This window comes from Vanellus vanellus (genome assembly GCF_965231255.1).
Source record: "Vanellus vanellus genome assembly, chromosome: 20".
Lineage (NCBI taxonomy): Eukaryota > Metazoa > Chordata > Aves > Charadriiformes > Charadriidae > Vanellus > Vanellus vanellus.
Window position 1 is genome coordinate 1,957,798 of NC_138925.1, and position 18,982 is coordinate 1,976,779.

At 48.8% G+C, this 18,982-nt stretch overlaps 1 protein-coding gene across 5 annotated transcripts in view; it reads left to right on the forward strand.

The window, feature by feature from the left end:
- EIF4G3 (eukaryotic translation initiation factor 4 gamma 3) overlaps nucleotides 1-18,982 on the forward strand; it is a 111,054-nt gene that overhangs the window by 9,581 nt on the left and 82,491 nt on the right. For 4 of the 5 annotated variants that reach the window (XM_082493585.1, XM_082493582.1, XM_082493583.1 and 1 more), the window contains exon 1: nucleotides 18,701-18,904. In XM_082493585.1, coding sequence (XP_082349711.1) covers nucleotides 18,755-18,904 — 150 coding nt within the window. In that variant the 5' untranslated portion in view covers nucleotides 18,701-18,754. Of the gene's footprint in view, nucleotides 1-18,700; nucleotides 18,905-18,982 lie in introns of those variants that run through there. The other variant, XM_082493586.1, reaches the window with a different exon arrangement.

Sequence of the window (18,982 nt, forward strand, 5' to 3'; positions counted from 1 at the left end):
GCAGCTGGAGGTGATGGTGAAGAGTTAAACTGGAAGCGCCTACACTTGGGACAGTTCCACCAGTGAGGCTTGAAAGGGGTTCAGGAGTCTTGACGCGAGCGGTTACAGGGCAGCTGGTCCCCAGAGAGAGTTTTCCACTATTAGAGGTTTGGGTCAACTTTAAGGTGTTTGTTTTGTTTTTTTTAACGCTAGAATTCTGGATATTCTTGGGTATATCTCACTTCGGCCCCTGCCAGTTGTTGAGTTTCAGTGTTATATTATGGTAAGAAATTCCCCAGCTGAGCAGAGCGTTGGCTGAAAGTATTACCTCTTCATTGCATCCGTCGTTTTTCTCCCATGGGTTTCATGGAATGCCCTCTTGTGCTCGCGTTAAGAAAGGAGGTGAGTGGAAGTTTCCTAGTTCCAGACTGCTTGTAGTTTGGCAAACTTGTGTCGTGACTTCATTTATTTGTTTTCTTTTAGGTGAACAAGCAAAATCCTTTCAATCTCTCAACCCTTGAAAGTCTTTCCATGCTGTAATTGTTCTTTTTGTCTGATTCTTGGACCCCTTAAATCCTGCCGTTTCCCTTTCCAGATAAAGGGACCCGAGGAGCTGCCGTGCTTTTCTGATGAAGGGTTTATTACTCATTTCTTTAACAGCAATAGAACACCTCACAAACTACTCTGTACCTTAACAACCCACGCCACGCTGATGTTGAACACTGAACAAAGGTTGTCTTTGCGTTTGTCCAGTCGTGCCTAACGCGGCGGTGTGTGTTTGTGCGTGGCCAGGCGGGAGGGGTGTTCTGGATTTGACAGAGTAATTAAAAAGGTAAGGAAGTGACCACTTTGTTTTGAATTAGAGGCTGATTAAGGGGTCGTTGGTTTCTCCACCAGAGTTGTGACTCACGAAACTGAGTCTGTCCAAGGGAGGGCCTGCTGTTTAGGCAGTAGCGAGTGGAAATATTTATGTACGGTTTTGGGCTTCAAATACCGCTTCGGTCTAAAATTAATTTTGCCAGAGTGATAGAATACTTGCTTGTGTGGTCACAAGTGGTGCCAGCCGTCAGTCCTGGGCTCGGCAGAGAGGTCAGCCCCTTGCTTTTATCTAGCAGGCATCTCAGCATCCCTCCTGCTGGGGCTCGGAGCCGCTTACCCCTTTCTTCAAGCGGGGATCTCGCAGAAGCCGTGCTGCGGCAGAGAACGGAGGGTTAATAAGTGCCGCAGTTCCACAAGTGGTCTCCTGGCTGTCCTGGCTGCTCTAAAGCTGTCTGTTCCAGTAAGCCGGGGTGATGGGAGATCAGGTAATACGTTAAAATGGTAGTAAGCGATGAAAGGATGCTCCTTTACAGCAGCTCTGTGCGGTGGACCACTGTATAGGTCCGCCGGGTCCTGTGTGACAAGATGAGAGCATCGTCTTGAGGGGTTTGTAAGAGAGCCTTTGGGAACCCCGGACTGGGAGACGTGTGGCATATTTAGCGTCTCCAGTGGGAAGACAAGTCAGGTGCAAATGTATGCTGTACCTTTGTAGCTGGCTTTCCTTTAACTTTATTTAAATAACCGGGAACAGATGGTCGTGCGGTGCTGTGGTTTGGGGTCTTTTTTTTTTTTTTTTTTTTTTTTTTTTTTTTTTTTTTCACTTATTCTTCTGCCTTTTCCATTTGACTTAGCCAAAACAAGAGAGAGGCTTGCTGTTCGACTTCCTCCAAAGTCTTTCATGGTGACCAGCCTCTGGCACTTTGCTGCCCTTCGGAATGAGTTTCTGCAGCAAAACAAGAGGAGCTTGGCAGCGATGAGAAACAGTCCCACGCCCCCATCTCCGCAGCAAGAGACAGCATTTCTGCTTCCCAAATTCCAGCGCCTTGAAATCATACTGCTGCTCTCAGGAATGTGTTGAACTCCGCTGGCGTTGGGGAATGCGCAGCACATGTTGCCGCAGTGATGTTACGGCCAGATGTGGCCCCATGTACATAAAATTTCCTATTTCTGTTGTTTTTCGTGCCAAAGGGCCCCTCGTACAGACTGGGAGAGGAGGGGCGCATCTCCTCTGCCTCCTCTCTTGGCTTGCAGGCTTCGGAAGGGGCTGGCTTGAGACTATGTGCTTTCTCAGCGGGCAGAGGAAAGAAGGCATTGAAAAAGGAGTAGAGAAGTTTCTCCTTGGGCATGGCTCCTGGAGCAGGTTATCCTGGGATCAGGTAGGGCGTGGATTTAGAGGGTGCCCGGCACAGCAGGGTAACCGCTTGCCCGAGCGCTCTCATGCCGTGATGGATGTGAGATAGTCCGGGACAAGGAGCGCTGGCAAAGAGCGTACGCGCAGGGAATTAACGCGAAGCAGCTGAAACGCTGTAAATCTGCCCCCCTCCTCCCCCCGCCCCGCTCCAGCTTTACGTTCCAGTAATTTATGGTGTAGCTGTGCTTTAAGACAGGAATAATGAGGATGCGGAGCTCTTCCAGAGCAGCCGGACTGGGGCTTGGAAGGAGGCAGCAGCAAAGCACTTTCCTCTGTCCGATGAGTGATGAAAAGAGAAGGAGGGGGTTCCTCCAGTTGTACCACGAGCAGGAGGCAGCACGCGAAGCTCAGGGCGTCAGGAGAAGACAACTTCATCCCTCCTCGTGACCTGGGAGTGTTTTGAAGGATCCCAAGGAACAAGTGCAGTGGGTTCTGGTGTGTGAGATGAAGCAACTCAAGAGCTGAATGGTTTGGAAAAGACTCTTGGCTTTCTCCGCCTCAGCTGTAAAACTGCGGGCTCCGATGTGCGTGCCGAGGGATACTTTTAGTCCGGGACCACAGTTTGTAAGCACCGACCGACCGTGCTTGGAACAAACGGCCAGGAATTTCCTCTGCAATCAGGGAAAGCTTTAGCTCTCGTTAAGAACACGCCGTGCACCGAGCAAATCGGTGCTTCGTGCCCACGGCTACCTCTTGGGCTGAAATGATGGAGCATCCAGCTGGTGGAGGACCCTGCGGCATCTGTTGAGACCTTACTCTGAAGCTGTTGTAGTTATCAACAGCTGCGTTTAATAGTCCCTTATCTGTTTCTAACAATGTTGAGATACACCCGCAGAAAACAAAATTACACGAGAGCGGAGTTTCTCAGGATCTTGGTGTACGGAGACCTTGACTTCTAGGTGGCTGGTTTAAATCCAAAACAGATTGTACTAGCTGAAACTTGTTACCATCTGGTTCTTTTGCCTTAAGTGAAAAGAGTTTTGCGGTCTCATTCTGGTCCTCAAAAATGTCACCATCGCTAAATTAGCGTTCGTAATAGCAGCGAGACGTTCCTTAGTACCTCCAGGTCTGGGAATCGGTGCCAGGAAGCATGTCTGTGTGCCATCTGTGGCATGTTTGTAGGCAATCCCCAAGACCCTCTTTTATTATCTTGGATCCTTTCTACGCGAGCCGGAATCCTGTTATTACCGTGATGTTTATTCAATGCTTCCCTCCTGTCATTCGTAGCCCAATTGAGATTTTTAGATGCTTTTAATAAAGCGACGTATATTAACAAATTTTAATGGAAGGAGGAATGTAATGTAATCGTACCCTCGCCCCTTCGTGCCCTGTGACAAGTCAGGTGCCCCGGGACGTAGCGAGTGTTACGGTAGCTGGTCGCTCCTCGTGTTGGAGGCAGCTGCCTTCTGTGTTTTGTTGCTTGGGAACTACACGTTATGCTCATCTTCCCCCAAAAGCAGCTATTCTCCGTTATCCGAGTCCATGTGTACTTTGCTCTGTGTGAAGGCAGATAATAAGCTTCCACGGCCGCTGGAGCGCAAGAAGTTCCCTTATTTCATCATCTCCTTTGTACAGACACCCTGTCCATCATTTTCTGTGCAAGGACAGCAGCTCTTGTGGACACCTCGGTCAGAGTCTCTGAGCTTTGCAGGGAACTCTTCACCCAGAGTGCTTTTCTGTACAGGAACCTCCTCGCTTTATGGAAGGTGCCACTATAGCAGATTTCATAGAATCATGGAATGGTTTGGGTTGGAAGGGACCTTAAAGACCATCTCATTCCACCCCCTGCCCTGGGCAGGGCCACCTCCCCCCAGCCCAGGTTGCTCCAAACCCCGTCCAACCTGGCCTTGAACACCTCCAGGGATGGGGCAGCCACAGCTTCTCTGGGCAACCGGGGCCAGGGGCTCACCGCCCTCACAGTCAACAATTTCTTCCTGATACCTCATCTAAATCTCCCCTCTTTCAGTGTAAAACCATTCCCCCTCAACCCATCGCTCCCTTCCCTGATCCAGAGTCCCCCCCCAGCTCTCCTGGAGCCCCTTTAGGGACTGGAAGGGGCTCTGAGGTCTCCCCGGAGCCTTTTCTTCTCCAGGCTGAACCCCCCCAACTCTCCCAGCCTGTGCTCCCAGCAGAGGGGCTCCAGCCCTCCCAGCATCTCCAGGGCCTCTGCTGGACTCACTCCAATGGGTCCATGTTGTTCTTATGTTGGGACCCCCAGAGCTGGACACAGTATTCCAGGTGGCATCTCCCCAGAGCGCAGCAGAGGGGCAGAATCCCCTCCTTTGACCTGCTGGCCACACTCCTTCTGCTGCAGCCCAGGATGTGGTTGGCCTTCTGGGCTGTGATCGCACACTGCCGGCTCACGTTGAGCTTCTCATCAATCAACACCCCCAGGGCCTTCTCAGGACTGTTCTCCAGCCATTCCCCGCCCAGCCTGGATTGGTGCTCGGGATTGCCCTGACCCAGATGTAGGACCCTGCACTTGGCCTTGTTGAACTGCATGAGGTTGGCTTGGGCCCACCTCTCCAACCTGTCCAGGTCCCTCTGGATGGCATCCCTCCCCTCCAGCGTGTCTACCTCACCAAACAGCTCCGTGTCGTCAGCAAACTTGCTGAGGGTGCGCTCCATCCCGCTGTCCGTGTCACCAACAAAGATGTTGAACAGCACCGGTCCCAGTACTGACCCCTGAGGAACACCGTTCGTAACTGGTTTCCACTTGGACATCGAGCGGATTAAAAACACACAGAATTCTGTAACTTGTAGAGCACGTACGATTGGCAATTGGGATTTTAATTAGCAATCACCTTTGCAGCCACAATGGTGTGGACGCAGAATAAAAAATCAAACTCTCCTCGTGGGAGTGAAGCAATGGGGCTGGCCCGGCTGCCGGAGAAGTTTGCAGGTGCGCGTTGCCCCTCTTCTGCCTTTCCGTTTCCGTTTCTTCGCTCCTCTGTCCCTACCAGATAATGAGGATAAAGAAAATTCAAACGACAAACTCTTGATGCTGCTCCGTGGGCAAGAAACCTGCTGCCCTCCGGCGACGTGCAGTTAACGGCTTTTTCTGAGCGCGGCGCGAATTCGACCTCGCGTACTTCTCGCGTCTTTCCTTCTGCGCGCTTCCGGACATCCGCGTCGGGCTTCTGCGCAACGCGCCTTCTTACCGCGGCTCGCTAGTTCTGAACGTGCGGGAATATCTGACTGCAGGTGGAGATTGGAAAATGCGAGTTATTTAGCAGCTGATAAATCCGGGAGAAGTGTAATCTTCTTTTGGCCTTTGTGTTCGAGACCTGCTGGAAGCGCAGCCGAACTCTCTGTTTTGTAATAGGATTAGTAGGTTTTTGATTGGGTTAATAGTGCCGGGAATATTTGCTCGTACAACGTATTTCATTATTTTTGATTCGTTGCTGTGCTTTTTAACCTCCTTAGTTGAAATCTGGGCGAATCTGTGCTGGAAAGGTAAAGCGTGGCAGCGCCCGCTGTGGGTACCTTTCGGGATTTGGGGTGCTTTTGTGTAGGGATGCTCAGCTTCGACGTGGGGAGAGCGGCTGGGCGTAAGAGCTGCGGGGAAGGAGATCTGGGGTAGCGGGGAAGGCGTAACGTAGCTTCAAACACCGATTAACGCGATTAGTAATTATTTCACCTTGGAAACGGTTAACTTTGAAAAGGCGCGACGTAGGTGGGATGAATGAATGCGGTGTAATATTTGTGAACTTAAGAAGGACTAGAAACAGCCTTTAATTCTCTCTTTTTTTTTTTTTTTTTTTTTTTCTTTCCTAACGAAAGGAAAGAAAGAAAAATCTGTACGATTTTACGTGCAAAGGAGTGATTGCAGCGCAAATGCTGAGTCTAGTTGGGGCTACGTCTGTTTTGCAGACCCACCCCCTTGCTGCTGCTACTCCGTTTTGCAGTGGATTACTGCTTTGAGAGGTGTATTTAATACTTCTCCGGGTGGTCTTGTGTGCCCAGAGGGGGAAGTTAATGCTTTTTTTTTTTTTTTTTCCTACTGCTGCTGGAGGTTTCTCTTTCAGGAGTAACCCTGGCTTGGCTCAGAGTCTTCCCTGGCCCATCCATTTCGGTGTCAACTGAGTTCTTTTGAATACGAAAGCCCTCACAGTGGGTGTCTTGGCCACAGAACGGTATCTTGGACGCACGACCTAGCGGAAGACTTTTCTTCTGGCTTGTGATACTGTCGTGAATCAAAAGCAGTTTGAAAATCGCCAGTAATTTTTCTTGGGGGGTGGGTTGTTGAAACAGCGTTTTTAATAGAAAATTAAACTCCTCTGTAGCTGTTCTAAAATTCTACAGATCCCTTTCTTCAGCACTTTCCTGCGCACGTTTTCTGTTCTCGCAGTCACGTGGACGAGTGCTTTATTTTGATGCTTTTCAAGACTTTACCACTTGTTGAACCACGCTTTTATTCATCATATAAGATGACGAAATAATGCGAGGCAACGTGCCATTTTCTTATGTTTAATAATTTCTATTCTGGTATTCCTTCTGTAGTAATACCTTCTGTTCTGTGCAATTTAATGGCTGTTTTCTTGCGTGCTCCAGAAAATACGTCGTTTTTAAACAAACACAATGTGTTGCAGAAGACAGTATGTCCTGATAAACATCAAAGTCAGCACAAAAGTCAGTGCTTTACACTATCTGTATTTTGTAAACATAGAGGGCATAAAACATCCCTGCAACTGGATAAAACTGGGGAGAAGGAGCCCTTAAATTACCGGAATCTGCTGTTAGCTGGTGTGTCAGTCTGGGGAATAGAAGAATTACCCCCAAAGCCACTTACGCCTTCATTAGGGAGGACCTGCCCAACCGGGGTGAAGGTTTGAAACCCATGAACGGTGCAGTTCTCCTGCGAGCCGAAGTCTCGGTGTGCTGCTTTCCTCTCACGACAAAGAACACCAAAGGATTTGGTGGTTACGGAGCAGAAATTCCCCTTTTGGCTCCCTGTAGCCTGGAAGGGCTGTGCCCCTGTTCTCCGAAGACCTCTCCTCATGCTGCCGTTAAGAACCAGTAATTTATTTAGTTGCTTTAAATTGTCCGAATTTGCACAAAGTTATACGCAGTGGCATTTCTGGGCTTCAGTGTAATGCTGTAAAACTTGAACGTTTTATCTGATTGCTGCCATAGACTCATAAAAAAGTCAAGTTTGGAAGAGATCATCTAGTCCAAGTGCCTGCTCAAAGCAGGGGCAGCTAGGGCAGCTTGCTCTGGACCATGTCCGCTCAGCTTTTGAATATCTCCAAGAATGGAAACATCCTCAGAGATAGACGGAAGATGACACCTTTTTGGAGCTTTTTGTTGGGTCTTGGAGGACAGTAGGAGGAAAGGTTCAAACTCGCTGCCGCTCTTTTGACAGTAGCGTGGACTCGGGGTCTCGGCTGACTGCGGGTTGGGTTCCTGAGCACAAGTATTCATCCCCAAAGTTCATGTTCTTGTTAAATCAGGAAAAAATTTTATTGGGCAGATGAAAAGCCCTTTGTAAACTCAAAGGTCTCTCTGCCGAGATTCATGGGTCTGCTTCCACCAGTGGAGATGTTGGGATTTCTCCCCCCATTGAACCCAGGCGCACACGCTCTATAATTTTGAGTACCTTTATTACGGAAAATACCCATTCACTTAATTATGGATTGGTCATTACCAGACCAGCCCCAGGCTGCGAGCCACGTGCTGCGGTCAAGGCAGGCACTGTCACTTCAGTCTCTGTAAGAAGCCAATTAAATCCAGACGAGTATTTACAGATGTTATGAAATGATAATCTGCTGCGGCATTATCCTCACCCTCGTGCCTTCGTTAACAGCAGTTGTGAACCTTGGCAGATCCTGGGTTGGTGGATTTAATAAATAAGTGTCTTTGGGAGGGGGGGTGGCCACGAGCAGGACATCTGTCCACCAAGGTCTCAACATTACTCTTGTTTAGTCCTGTACGATAGGATGAGGGGGAATGGCTTTAAACTGAAAGAGGGGAGATTTAGATTAGATATTAGGAAGAAATTTTTGACTATGAGGGTGGTGAGACACTGGAACAAATTGCCCAGGGAAGTTGTGGAAACTCCATCCCTGGAGGTGTTTAAGGCCAGGTTGGACGGGGCTTGGAGCAACCTGGGCTGGGGGGAGGTGTCCCTGCGCAGGGGGTTGGAGCGAGATGGTCTTTAAGGTCCCTTCCAACCCAAACCATTCTGTGATTCTATGATTCCACTCTGCATCTTCAGCTGACGGCATCTCTGCACTCTAAAATTGGGCACGGGCGTATCAGCTTGAGCGCCATCATTTTTTTTTTTTTTTTTTTTTTTTAAAAAAAAGCAGAAAGGTGGTTCTTCCCTCCCAAAAGCGCGTGTTACATTTACCTTTGCACGGCGGTAGGGGTCGGGTGGGTTCAGCAGTATAGCTGCTGATAAAATAATTGCAATTATTACGTTAAACACACTGGGTAAGCCTGGATTTGAGGAGACGGCGTGTCAAAGAGGGACACCTTGTCTTGCTTTTCCTTTTCACCCTCCTCCTTTGTCACATCCCTGCAGGAATAGTAACCGCAGTGTCTCAAGCGCGCAGGGAAGGAGTGCGGATCTCGCGTCTACATTGTCCTCTGCACAAACCATCTTTGTCCAGGGAAGAGGAAACCACATTTCCTTCGCTGCCTTCCCTCGGTGGGAATCTGATTATTTATGTTAAAGTAGGAAAAATGCCCGTAGTTCTGCGACTGTTATTACTTGGGGCTGTTTCCCTGTTCGCCTTGCTGCCTTTGCCCGCTCGACTGCGTGACCCTAAATCACACGAAGCCATAAAAAAGGTTGTTAAAAATTTAGCAGGGCGGGTAACGACACAGACGGTATACCCCGAGACAAACTGCTGCAGAAATAGAGATAACAATGGTTGAGCCACACTTGCGGGCGAAATAATTCCTCCTGGGTCAGGATATTTTTAAGCCTTTGTAAGGCTGAGTTGAATATTTACCAACACGGGGGATTCTCCTGAATCCGGGCTTGTGGAAACGGGGAGGAGTGGGAACCGGCGTGCTCGCGAGAAGGAGGAGAAGTGAAGATGCTGCAGGCGGTGGAGGCTCTTCTCCACTTGGTACCGTGGTCTGTGGTTTGGAGAATCCCTAAAATCCACATTACCTTTATAGGGTGCGACAGCCGGAGCTGACCCGGTGTCTGGTGTTTTGAGGAAATGGCTTTGGGTGTTTAAATAAATGCACCAAACAGTCACAGTTCCTGTTTACTCGTTGCTTCCATCCAAATCCAAACCTTGAAGTTTCCTGGTGACCGGTGTCACAAACTGGTCCCGTCCCAGCCCCTTCGTCAGGAACAGGGATTTTGAGCTGTGATTGTGTTTCAATTCTGTTTTGAAGTGGGAACCTTTAATGTGCGTAACCTGTTGAGCGTCACGGAAGAGCCGTGGTATCTGCATCATTGATTTTAATGGGGCTTTGAGTATTCTGAGTAATACAGACCAATATATGCAGAAAACCGGAGTGTTTTCGAGTCGCTGATGCGTCTTCCAGGGTAGCGGCACTGGCGCATAGAGAGTCAGCAGAGTAGAACCGCCACGTATTTTTATTTTACTGGGATGCTATGATGAAGACAAGCTGATTCCAGCGATGCCGCATAATTTGCAAACGAGCTGCTTAAAAAATTGGAAATTCTTCACGCGATGTGTACCGAAAAAACTGCGTATTTGAATGCGTAGCTGTGAATGAGGATTTATATTTAAACTGATAGTGTGTTTGATGATATGCAGTTGAAGTATCATCGTAAATAACGAAAGCCAAAGGGGAATTGTCCTTATTTATTGGTTTAATCATTTGTGTGCTATTTTTAAAGCCGTGAAGCTGGGCCAGTTCACAGGAGTAGTGTGGGAATATGATTTTATGCGTTATTTGAGAGGGTACCATGTAGAAAAGCCTGAAATGAAGAAACTTTATAATTCAGGCTTCTCCGTCATTGTGTGTTTGGCTTCTCCATCACTGCCTGTAATATTTGCAGATGAGCTGCTTCTATATATTACAGATACTACAGATTTTTTTCCCTACCGTACTCAAACAGTTCGCATTCAACAAATCTTTGCAGACAGCAGCTTCGAAGTCCGCCGTGACCCTGTTCTGCTCACTGCGGGGCTCACCAGCAAAAAAAAACCACCCCAAAACAAACCCAACAAGATAGATTTGAATTATCTAGGTACCAAAATAGTAATAAAAATCAAGTTCAGAAGAAATCCAGGAGCTGAGTAATGTCATGTTTGTGTTCGGAGACGGGAACTAACCTGAGCTGGTTGCAGCACAGGTTTCCCGGTATTGTCGTGACGTTGGTACCGGTCCAGGGAAACGCCGTTCGATGTGTCAGAACACTTTGCTCCCGTGGGATTTGTGTGAGTTGTTTTGGTGCTTATTTCTCTTTCCCCGCAGGACTTTATCGCTCGTCCGTGCAGCCTTTGGGAGGGCTGCTGGAATGATGTAGGTGGCGTAGTTTTGTTGCGCGTTTGTCACCAAGGTGGGTGTTTCCAGCTCGATAACGTAACCCCGAAAGGCGCTGAGAAGGTCTCGTGGGGCTGTTTCGGCTTCTCGCGGTGTTGCTTTGTGAGTGCAGGTGGATTAAAAGATCCAATTCTTTACTATCTGACCTCTTCCCACAGGTTGGGCACTCCACGGTGGGGGAGCTGAACCCTGGGCATCTCCGGAGCTGCCACCGTTGGGAGCTCAGTAACGTAGTTAAAAAGTATTTTATTTTGTCCACTGCCAACATACTAATTTTAAATCAAAAGCTGCTTCACCCCCAGTTCAGTCACCTCTGCTGCAGGTGCTGCAGCCCCGGAGGATGGCACGGGAGACAGCAGGAGCAGGAATCTCTTTATCCACTTCACTTGATGCTACCGGTGTTTGGAAGTCAGTGCCCGGATGGAAAAATGAGCCTTTTGTTTGCAGTGTGTCTCGTAGGCTGTAGCCGTCGGAGGTTCTGGGCTGTTGTCAGATGCTCTGACTGTAGCTGGTATCTCTGCCTTGCAATAATGCCGCTTTTCATATCGGATTAAAAAAAATATATATATATATATAATCTTGCTGTAATGTTCAGTCTTCAGAAGTTTTAAACATTTTTGCAGTCGCTCGAAGCCAGCGCCGCTGCTGAAAGAGCACAGGAAGAGGAGCAAACAGTTGGGTTTGGGGGAAGACAGGAGAGCTGCCTCTGCCAACACCGGGAGTTCATGCTGACATACGCCTTCCCGAAAACTGAGGCCGTTCAGAAACCAAAGCTCGAGGAAGAATAAAGGTGCCGGTTTTGCAGGAGGGGCAGCGCGAAGGACTGCCGTTGTGGTGTGTGCTTCCCTGTGGCTGAGTTTATGAGGTGGAAACGAAGATGCAGGTTTTAAATTATAATCCTCTTTACTTTTTAAGAGCTGAATGCTGAGAGGTTTCCGCTTACTGTGGGTGCTGCACGGCTGCAAGTCGTTCAGGTCGTAGAGCGATTTGGTTTCAGACCGTGGCGGGGCAGAGCAAACCCTACCCAACAAAGAAGCGATGATTCAGAAGGAAAAGCCGTGTCCTTGCTGGCACCGTCCTTCCACGTCTGTCAACCAAGTGATGGTTTATGCTGCTGCGGGCAATTTCTCCATCTGCATCCGAAGCCAAACTCCTGCCATCCCGGCCAGCGACCCGGGGGAAGACTTCCTAAGAGGCTCTAAGAGCAGCCTCAAGGGCTGCTGCATCAACACAGCCTCTCCTGCCTTCCTGCGGGGGTTTTCCTCGAGGAAAACAGTTGAGCAGCAGGCAGGAAAACTTGAGTCCGGTTGTTAAAAATGGGGATAAAACCACCTGTGCGATGGTCTTGCTGCTGACTCTTGTCTCGGTCTGTCCTGCACCTTGCTCCGGGGGCTGCTGCGTTTTGTGTCGGGGAGTTTGTCTAAATAAGAATTGGTAAATGTAGGGACAGGACCCCTTAGTGTAGAGTACACCGAGTGGTACCGCCTGCTGTGGCTTTAATCCACAGTTAGGGTTTCGCTGGGTCGGTGAATGTCTTGGTAAAAGACCACTCTCGTGCAGGAATATGTTTACATCCTGAGAAATGTGTGGGGTTTGGTTTGGGGGTCTTCTGGGGGCAAGAGCTGCATCTTGCGACAGTTTTATCCTCCGTTTCCAACCAACGCACGGTTTTGATATTTTATATCTCAACGTAAAGTGATTAAAAATCTTTTCGACAGTCCAGGAGGTGCTGCTTTCGGTGAGCTTTTAGCTGGCTACTCTCCGTTCGTTAGCGCAGCCATCTGAATGCTCAAACGAGATACAAACCACTGCGGTGAGGTATCTTCTTATTTTTCATTCGCTTGTGAGCATCACAGTGCTTTCTGTTGTGGCCACGCAGGAAAAATGACCTTTGGGGTTGCTGCGGGACAGCCGAGCGCTGCCTGCGGCCCCGGCACGCTTCGTATTGTTCTCGAATGTTTTGCTTACGCTGTTGTGTTCCTCCCAAAGAGATTAAAGCTTTTTGTTGGCGTTCGGCGGAGTTTCAGCTCAGCCCGGACAGGAGCGCGGTCGCTGCATCGGTGTTACTGGGAAGTAACTGGAAGTCCGAAGGTTTTCTCGCCCAAGGTCACAGCGATAGCGATGGTAATAGCGCGGCGAGCTCCTGAGTCACCGTCATGTGTTGGAACTACGAGACCATTTCTCCTCCTCATATGTAACTCCAGTAAATATAGACTCAGCCGAACTTCTTCCCTAAGTCAAGAGAGGATTCAAGAAACGGCGACGGAGCTTAACCCCTTCCTGCCCCAAACCCAACCGCCCTGCCAAAGGCGACGCGCTCAGCCAGCAACACCTTTCTGTCCGGGCATTTAAGAGTTTTTGTTCCAAAAAAAAAAAAAAAAACAAAAACCAAAAAACCACCAAAACAAAACCCCAAACACCCCACCCCCCCAAATTTCCGGCGGCTGCGGGCGGCAGAGCGCTGCGTGACTCAGCTTTTTCTCAACCTGATGTCTGCGCTTCGCCTGTTTATCCCCGGTACAGTCAGTACCCGGGGAGTCATGTTACGCAGCGGGCTCGGTGTTTATTAACCAGCTGGGGAACTGATCTAAGAATAACTTTTTTCATTTGTTTTGTTGGTAGTCATTATTTTTTTTTATTTTTTTTTATTTTTTTTTTTTTTTTTTGGCTTAGCGCAATCAGCAGCCCAAGATGGAAACAGCACAGAAAACGGACAGAAAGGGCTTTCCCCAGCAAGTTGCGGGAATACACGCGCACCGCTATTATCGCTTTCCCCCCTGGATAGCCACATCTGACTTAGAAAAATCACGAAGGTGAAAGCTTGAAGGGAAACAAATTGCTCTGCCTTGAAAGTGGCGCAGCTCAGCAGCCGCCCGGTCTGTTCCAGCTCGGGTTGCTGTAATTGTTTGAACTTCGGGGGTTTGGATGCCTCTGAACCGAAATTTTTATATTTGCCTCCCTTGCCTCCCCCTCCGCGGTACTTTATTTAGGGGATTTTTGCAGCGTTTCCTCTCTGACCTCTTCGTTTGCTCGCCTCACCCTCAGTGTTTCAGCAACAGTGCAGAAAAGCCACGTATTTCCAGCGTGACTGCATGTGATTATAATTACTTTGTGTACCTATTTAGATGCTTGGCACAGGAAAAAGTCCTTTTGACGGATGATTATATGCAATACTTTTAATCAGCTGACTTGTCTGAAAAGCAGTAGAGCGCTGTGATTTATTCTGTCAGTTGTTTTGATTGTTTTGTGGTTGTTTTTTTTTTTTTTTTTTTTTAAGGCTGCCATATACTTTTACATGAACTTAGTACCCGCAGAAATTTATAACCCACTTTTTTTCCTCCTCTTTTTTCCCCACTGTGGCTTTTAACACAAATACTGGTTAAGGCACACCTCCATCTGGTTTGAAACGTGCCGAGCAGAAGCGTTTGTTGTTGTGTCATAGCTGTAAAATGTGTTTATTTCGGTGATACTCGTTGTCTTCGGTGGGATTTGTGTGGCGCTCCTCCTCAAGGCTGCGGTCGTGAACCTAGCACCCGGAGCGGTCGGCTGCGTTAGAAACAGCCCCGACTGTCCCAAATTACCTTGTTTTGGCCACAGCTTAATAGCAGAAACCCTTCAGTGGCTGCTATTTAAGCCTTCATGTGTTTTTGTGTTTTTTTTTCTTTATTTATAACTTAATGCCGTACCTGTTCTGATAGGGTTTAAATACTAAAGCGAATTTAACACCAGGTTGTGTCATCTTGCGTTTGCGTGTCAGCCCGACTAGTCTCAGGGATGACATCTGTTGCCGATGAGATGGCTGTCTTTGGCACTGCATTCAAAAAAATGCCCGGTTTACGGTCTTGCTGCTAAAACTCATAGTTTTTCAGGCTTAGCGGTAGCTGCCCGCCCTTCCTTTCAAATGTCCTTTGGCTTGGTTGAGGAAAAGCCAACCCTGGCGGTTCTGGAGGTGGGTACGGACTTTGGGGGTAGCGTGGAAGTTCTGTCTGACTTTGTTCCGTCGCGTGCGAGTTAAGCCTGACGAAAACATATTTTCAGAAGCCTGAAGAAAGGGGAGAGGAGCGGGTATTTCCTCCTCTTTTCGCTGAGATGCTGTAGGAGCTGCAGTTCAATCCGCCTGGGGTAAGGTTTCTTCTCGTGAGCTGCGGAGCTGGAGGCAGAAGGAGCTGGTGGTCAACGGGTCCATGTACACGTGAGTGTTCGTAATACTTCCCGACACAGTCACCTGCCCTGCCTGCTCGCTGCTGTCCGGTAACGGACGAAGAGCAGCGTCAGGACCCTTCACAAGGTGCGTGGACCGATGCAGAAAGCCGCCGATCCTCCGAGAGGAGAAGCCTTAATCTCACATTGGGATCCCGGATGCAGAAAGTCGGCAGCGAGGTGCTACAAATGCAGGACAACTTCTCTAGGTTACGGATGAAAAGATAGCAGAGCTTCCCCGTGTCTCGTTAACGCTTGATTATTCTCCGCCGTGCCACGATGGCTCATTGCTGTGGTGTCGTTACCGCTGCGAGATGTGGTACGTACTGTTTATTATATGGCATTGACACCAACAGCTCAAGCGGAATCACACTTGTCAAATAACGGGGAAATATTTGATGCTGCATCTGACGTCTCAGAAGAAAAATTAAAAGACTTCTTGCGAATAAGTTGTTCATGTGAATTCGAGGGTTTGCCGGTGGTACGAAGGGAGGGAAGCGCAGGCTGGAGGGAGGAGTAGACCAAATGAGCTCCTGGAGAAGGAGGGGCAGCAGGAAACCCGCCCTGCGTACCTGCCAGAGGCTGCTACTTCCATAGCAGGAGCCGATTAAAGCATTTAATTGCTCTGGAACCGGAGTCTTTGCTGCTGTATCGGTATAAACTACTACGGAACAACATTCTTCGGCTAAATATTCTACCAAGTGTGCTTTGGCGTCCTAAATCACGGCAAAGATCTAGTGATATACGTGGAGACGTACATTTTTATCATCTCTCTGACTCAAAAACCAGTGTGAAAGTCACTTAGAAAATAACAGTGCCCTGCCCGGTTAGCGTGCGTAGTAGGAACGCTGTCCTTCAGCGTCTGTGTATTCGCGTAAGTTTTGCTCTTCAATGCTCAGTCTGAGCGCGGTCCCAGAGCGGGAGTAGGAGGTATTGCAGCTGTGGGTGGTTCGGGACGGGACTATTTTTGGGCTGTGCTCAGTCCCTTTATCCTCTGCCCACCACGCTTTGTTTTGGCTTCTTCTTTCTGAAACTGGAAAATTCTTTGGTGGGATTCTCTCTAAACTGTGTTTTCGTGTACCTTGCGTTACACTTCGATCAGCAGGAGATTAAGCAGGGATTTCATCTTTTGGGATGAATAAGAAGGAAAAAAGGTCCGTGACTCTGCTGTAGGACTGGGAGGCGGGAACTAAATACGTGCTTTTACCCAGTGACATCCTATTATGCCCGCTTTATTTTGTTTAAAAAAAAAACTCTTAAATTGCTTTCTTTTCCTTAAAAGCATACATCCTTCGTCTTGTAAGGACTGGTTGACTCTCCCTTGAAAGCCCAGAACATGCCGGATGATACTCGGTGTAGTTTGCTGATTCGGACTTAGAAGTTTTGTAGGCTTCAGGACTGAGTTTCTAAAACCAGCAGGTTTTGTGGTGTAGAACACCACTCCTGCAGCTATTTCCCTAAAACAGAGCTTGAGGCTTTATGCTGGATCACCTCTCTCGATGGCTAAAGTTTTATAAGTTTCTTTTTTCTTTCTTTAATGCGAATGGGTTCAGCCTGTTAACTATAACTTAGTTTTATTGTTTAAAACCATAATTATGCCAATCAAATATAGCGCCGTTCAAATCAAAGATACCCTGCGGTGTGTCGGAGGGCTGGTGCGGTGAAACCTGTTCTCTCGATACCGCGGTACGGACTGAAACGGTTCCCATGGTTCCTTAGACCCGATCTTGAGTCTTAATGCGAAGGCCGTGAAATTCGAAGATGAGAAGGGATTCACCAGCAAGGCTTGCAGGGTGAATATCTCATAATTCCGCGTACAGAGAGGTATCGCAATGTCCCATAATGCATAAAGTGAACCCAAAGACCTTCTCCCAGAGGAGACCCAAGACCTGATAAGCTCCGTTATTCATCAGGTTTTTTCATACAGGCTGGGGAGGTGGGACTGTGTAAACCTCATGAAGTTCAACCGGGCCAAGTTTGCACTTGGCCTACGCGTGGGTCGGGGCAATCCCAAGCCCAGCTCCAGGCTGGGGGGGAGAATGGCTGGAGAGCAGCCCTGAGGAGAAGGATTTGGGGATGTTGGTGGAGGAGAAGCTCCCCATGAGCCAGCAATGTGCGCTGGAAGCCCAGCGAGCCCCCGGCATCCCGGGCTGCATCCCCAGCAGTGTGGCCAGCAGGGCGAGGGGGGGATTGTGCCCCTCTGCTGCGCTCTGGGGAGATCCCACCTGGAGAACTGTGTCCAGCTCTGGAGCCCTCAACATGAGAAGGCCATGGACCTATTGGAGCGGGTCTAGCAGAGGCCCCGGAGATGCTGGGAGGGCTGGAGCCCCTCTGCTGGGAGCACAGGCTGGGAGAGTTGGGGGGGTTCAGCCTGGAGAAGAGAAGGCTCTGGGGAGACCTTAGAGCCCCTTCCAGTGCCTAAAGGGGCTCCAGGAGAGCTGGGGGGGCACTTTTTACAGGGGCATGGGATGATAGGATGAGGGGGAACAGCTTTAAACTGGAAGGGGGGAGATTTAGATTGTTTTTTAAGAAGAAATTTTTCACTCTGAGGGTGGTGAGACCCTGGAAGAAATTGCCCAGGGAAGTTGTCCATCCCTGGAGGTGTTCAAGGCCTGGTTGGACGGGGCTTGGAGCAATCTGGGCTGGTGGGAGGTGTCCCTGCCTATGGCAGCAGGGAGGAACTAGATGATCTTTAGGTCCCTTCCAACCCAAACCTTTCTGTGATTCTATGAAGTAAATCTGATGGTACGTAGGAGGTTAGTAGGGACTGTGGTTGCCGTTGGGAATGCCGATATCCAGAACGGACACCACAAGGGACAGACAGTGAAGGGGGAAGAGCTGAGGAGCCGGAGAAGTGGCTTGTGATGGAGTCGTGGAGGAGCTACAGGGCAGCACGTAGAGTTTGGGCTAATCCCTCTCGACAGCAAAGGCTGTTACGGGCTGGTGGCTGGGGTTTGTGCAGTTACGATAATAAACTCTTTTAAAAAGGTAAGTTATTTTTCTGTTTAAAAAAAAAAATACGGGGGGAAAAGGCGCTCTGAAAAGTTATTTCTAAATTCCTCGTTAAAATGCATAATCAACTTAAATATACAGCTCCGGTTTATTGTTACTTTGGGCAGATAGCACGGGGGGAAACATCTGGTGGTATAAATTGTTACAGCCCATTGAAATCATTGGAACTATGAAAAACTTACCCAACCCACAGTCTGCCTTACGATTTTGGGCCATTTCATTGTGTTGCAAACGCTTTAAAGCACCAGTGCTTTGTATTAAATGCATTCGAACTTGTTTCTTGTCACTTGGGGCTTCAAACTGAAAGAGGGGAGATTTAGATGAGGTATTAGGAAGAAATGTTTCCCTGTGCGGGCGGTGAGCCCCTGGCGCAGGGTGCCCCGAGAAGCTGTGGCTGCCCCATCCCTGGAGGTGTTCAAGGCCGGGTTGGACGGGGCTGGGAGCAACCTGGGCTGGGGGGAGGTGTCACTGGATGGTCTTTAAGGTCCCTTCCAACCCAAACCACTCTGTGATTCTATGATTTGTCTTATTTTGGAGGATTTATCTGCATTACCTACAGTTCCAGCTTTTCTTGGAAACAGGTTCAGAGGAGGCTTTTGGAAAGTACGTGGCAGGGGGTTTGGGCAACACAGGGTTGCAGTGACACGGTGTTGCCTTGATGTGACTCTTCGCTATGTTTTCCGCTGCGGCACTTGAGGAACTTTGTGTTTGATAGTGTTTGATAGCTTTTAGTGTTGATAAATCAGTTGGGTCCTTGACGGAGAAGGCTTTCTCCATCGCAATCACCTATGTCATCTTTATCTCAACGTTAATCAACATTCCATCTGATAACGTGTTGAGTTCCTGTCTTTTGGGATGAATCATTTGATACACTCTCTTTTTTTATTTACTTTTCTTGTCCCCCGGCAGGCTCCTTACCCCTCAGGACAGAATGCAGCTCCAACCACGTTGGTGTACCCTCAAGCCCCTCAAACAATGAACACGCAGCCTCAGACCCGCTCGCCGGTAAGGGAGCCCGCGGTTGCATTCTCTTCTGTTCTTTCTTCCTCGTTTGTGTGTTTCTCTGTGTGTACGTGTGTGTCA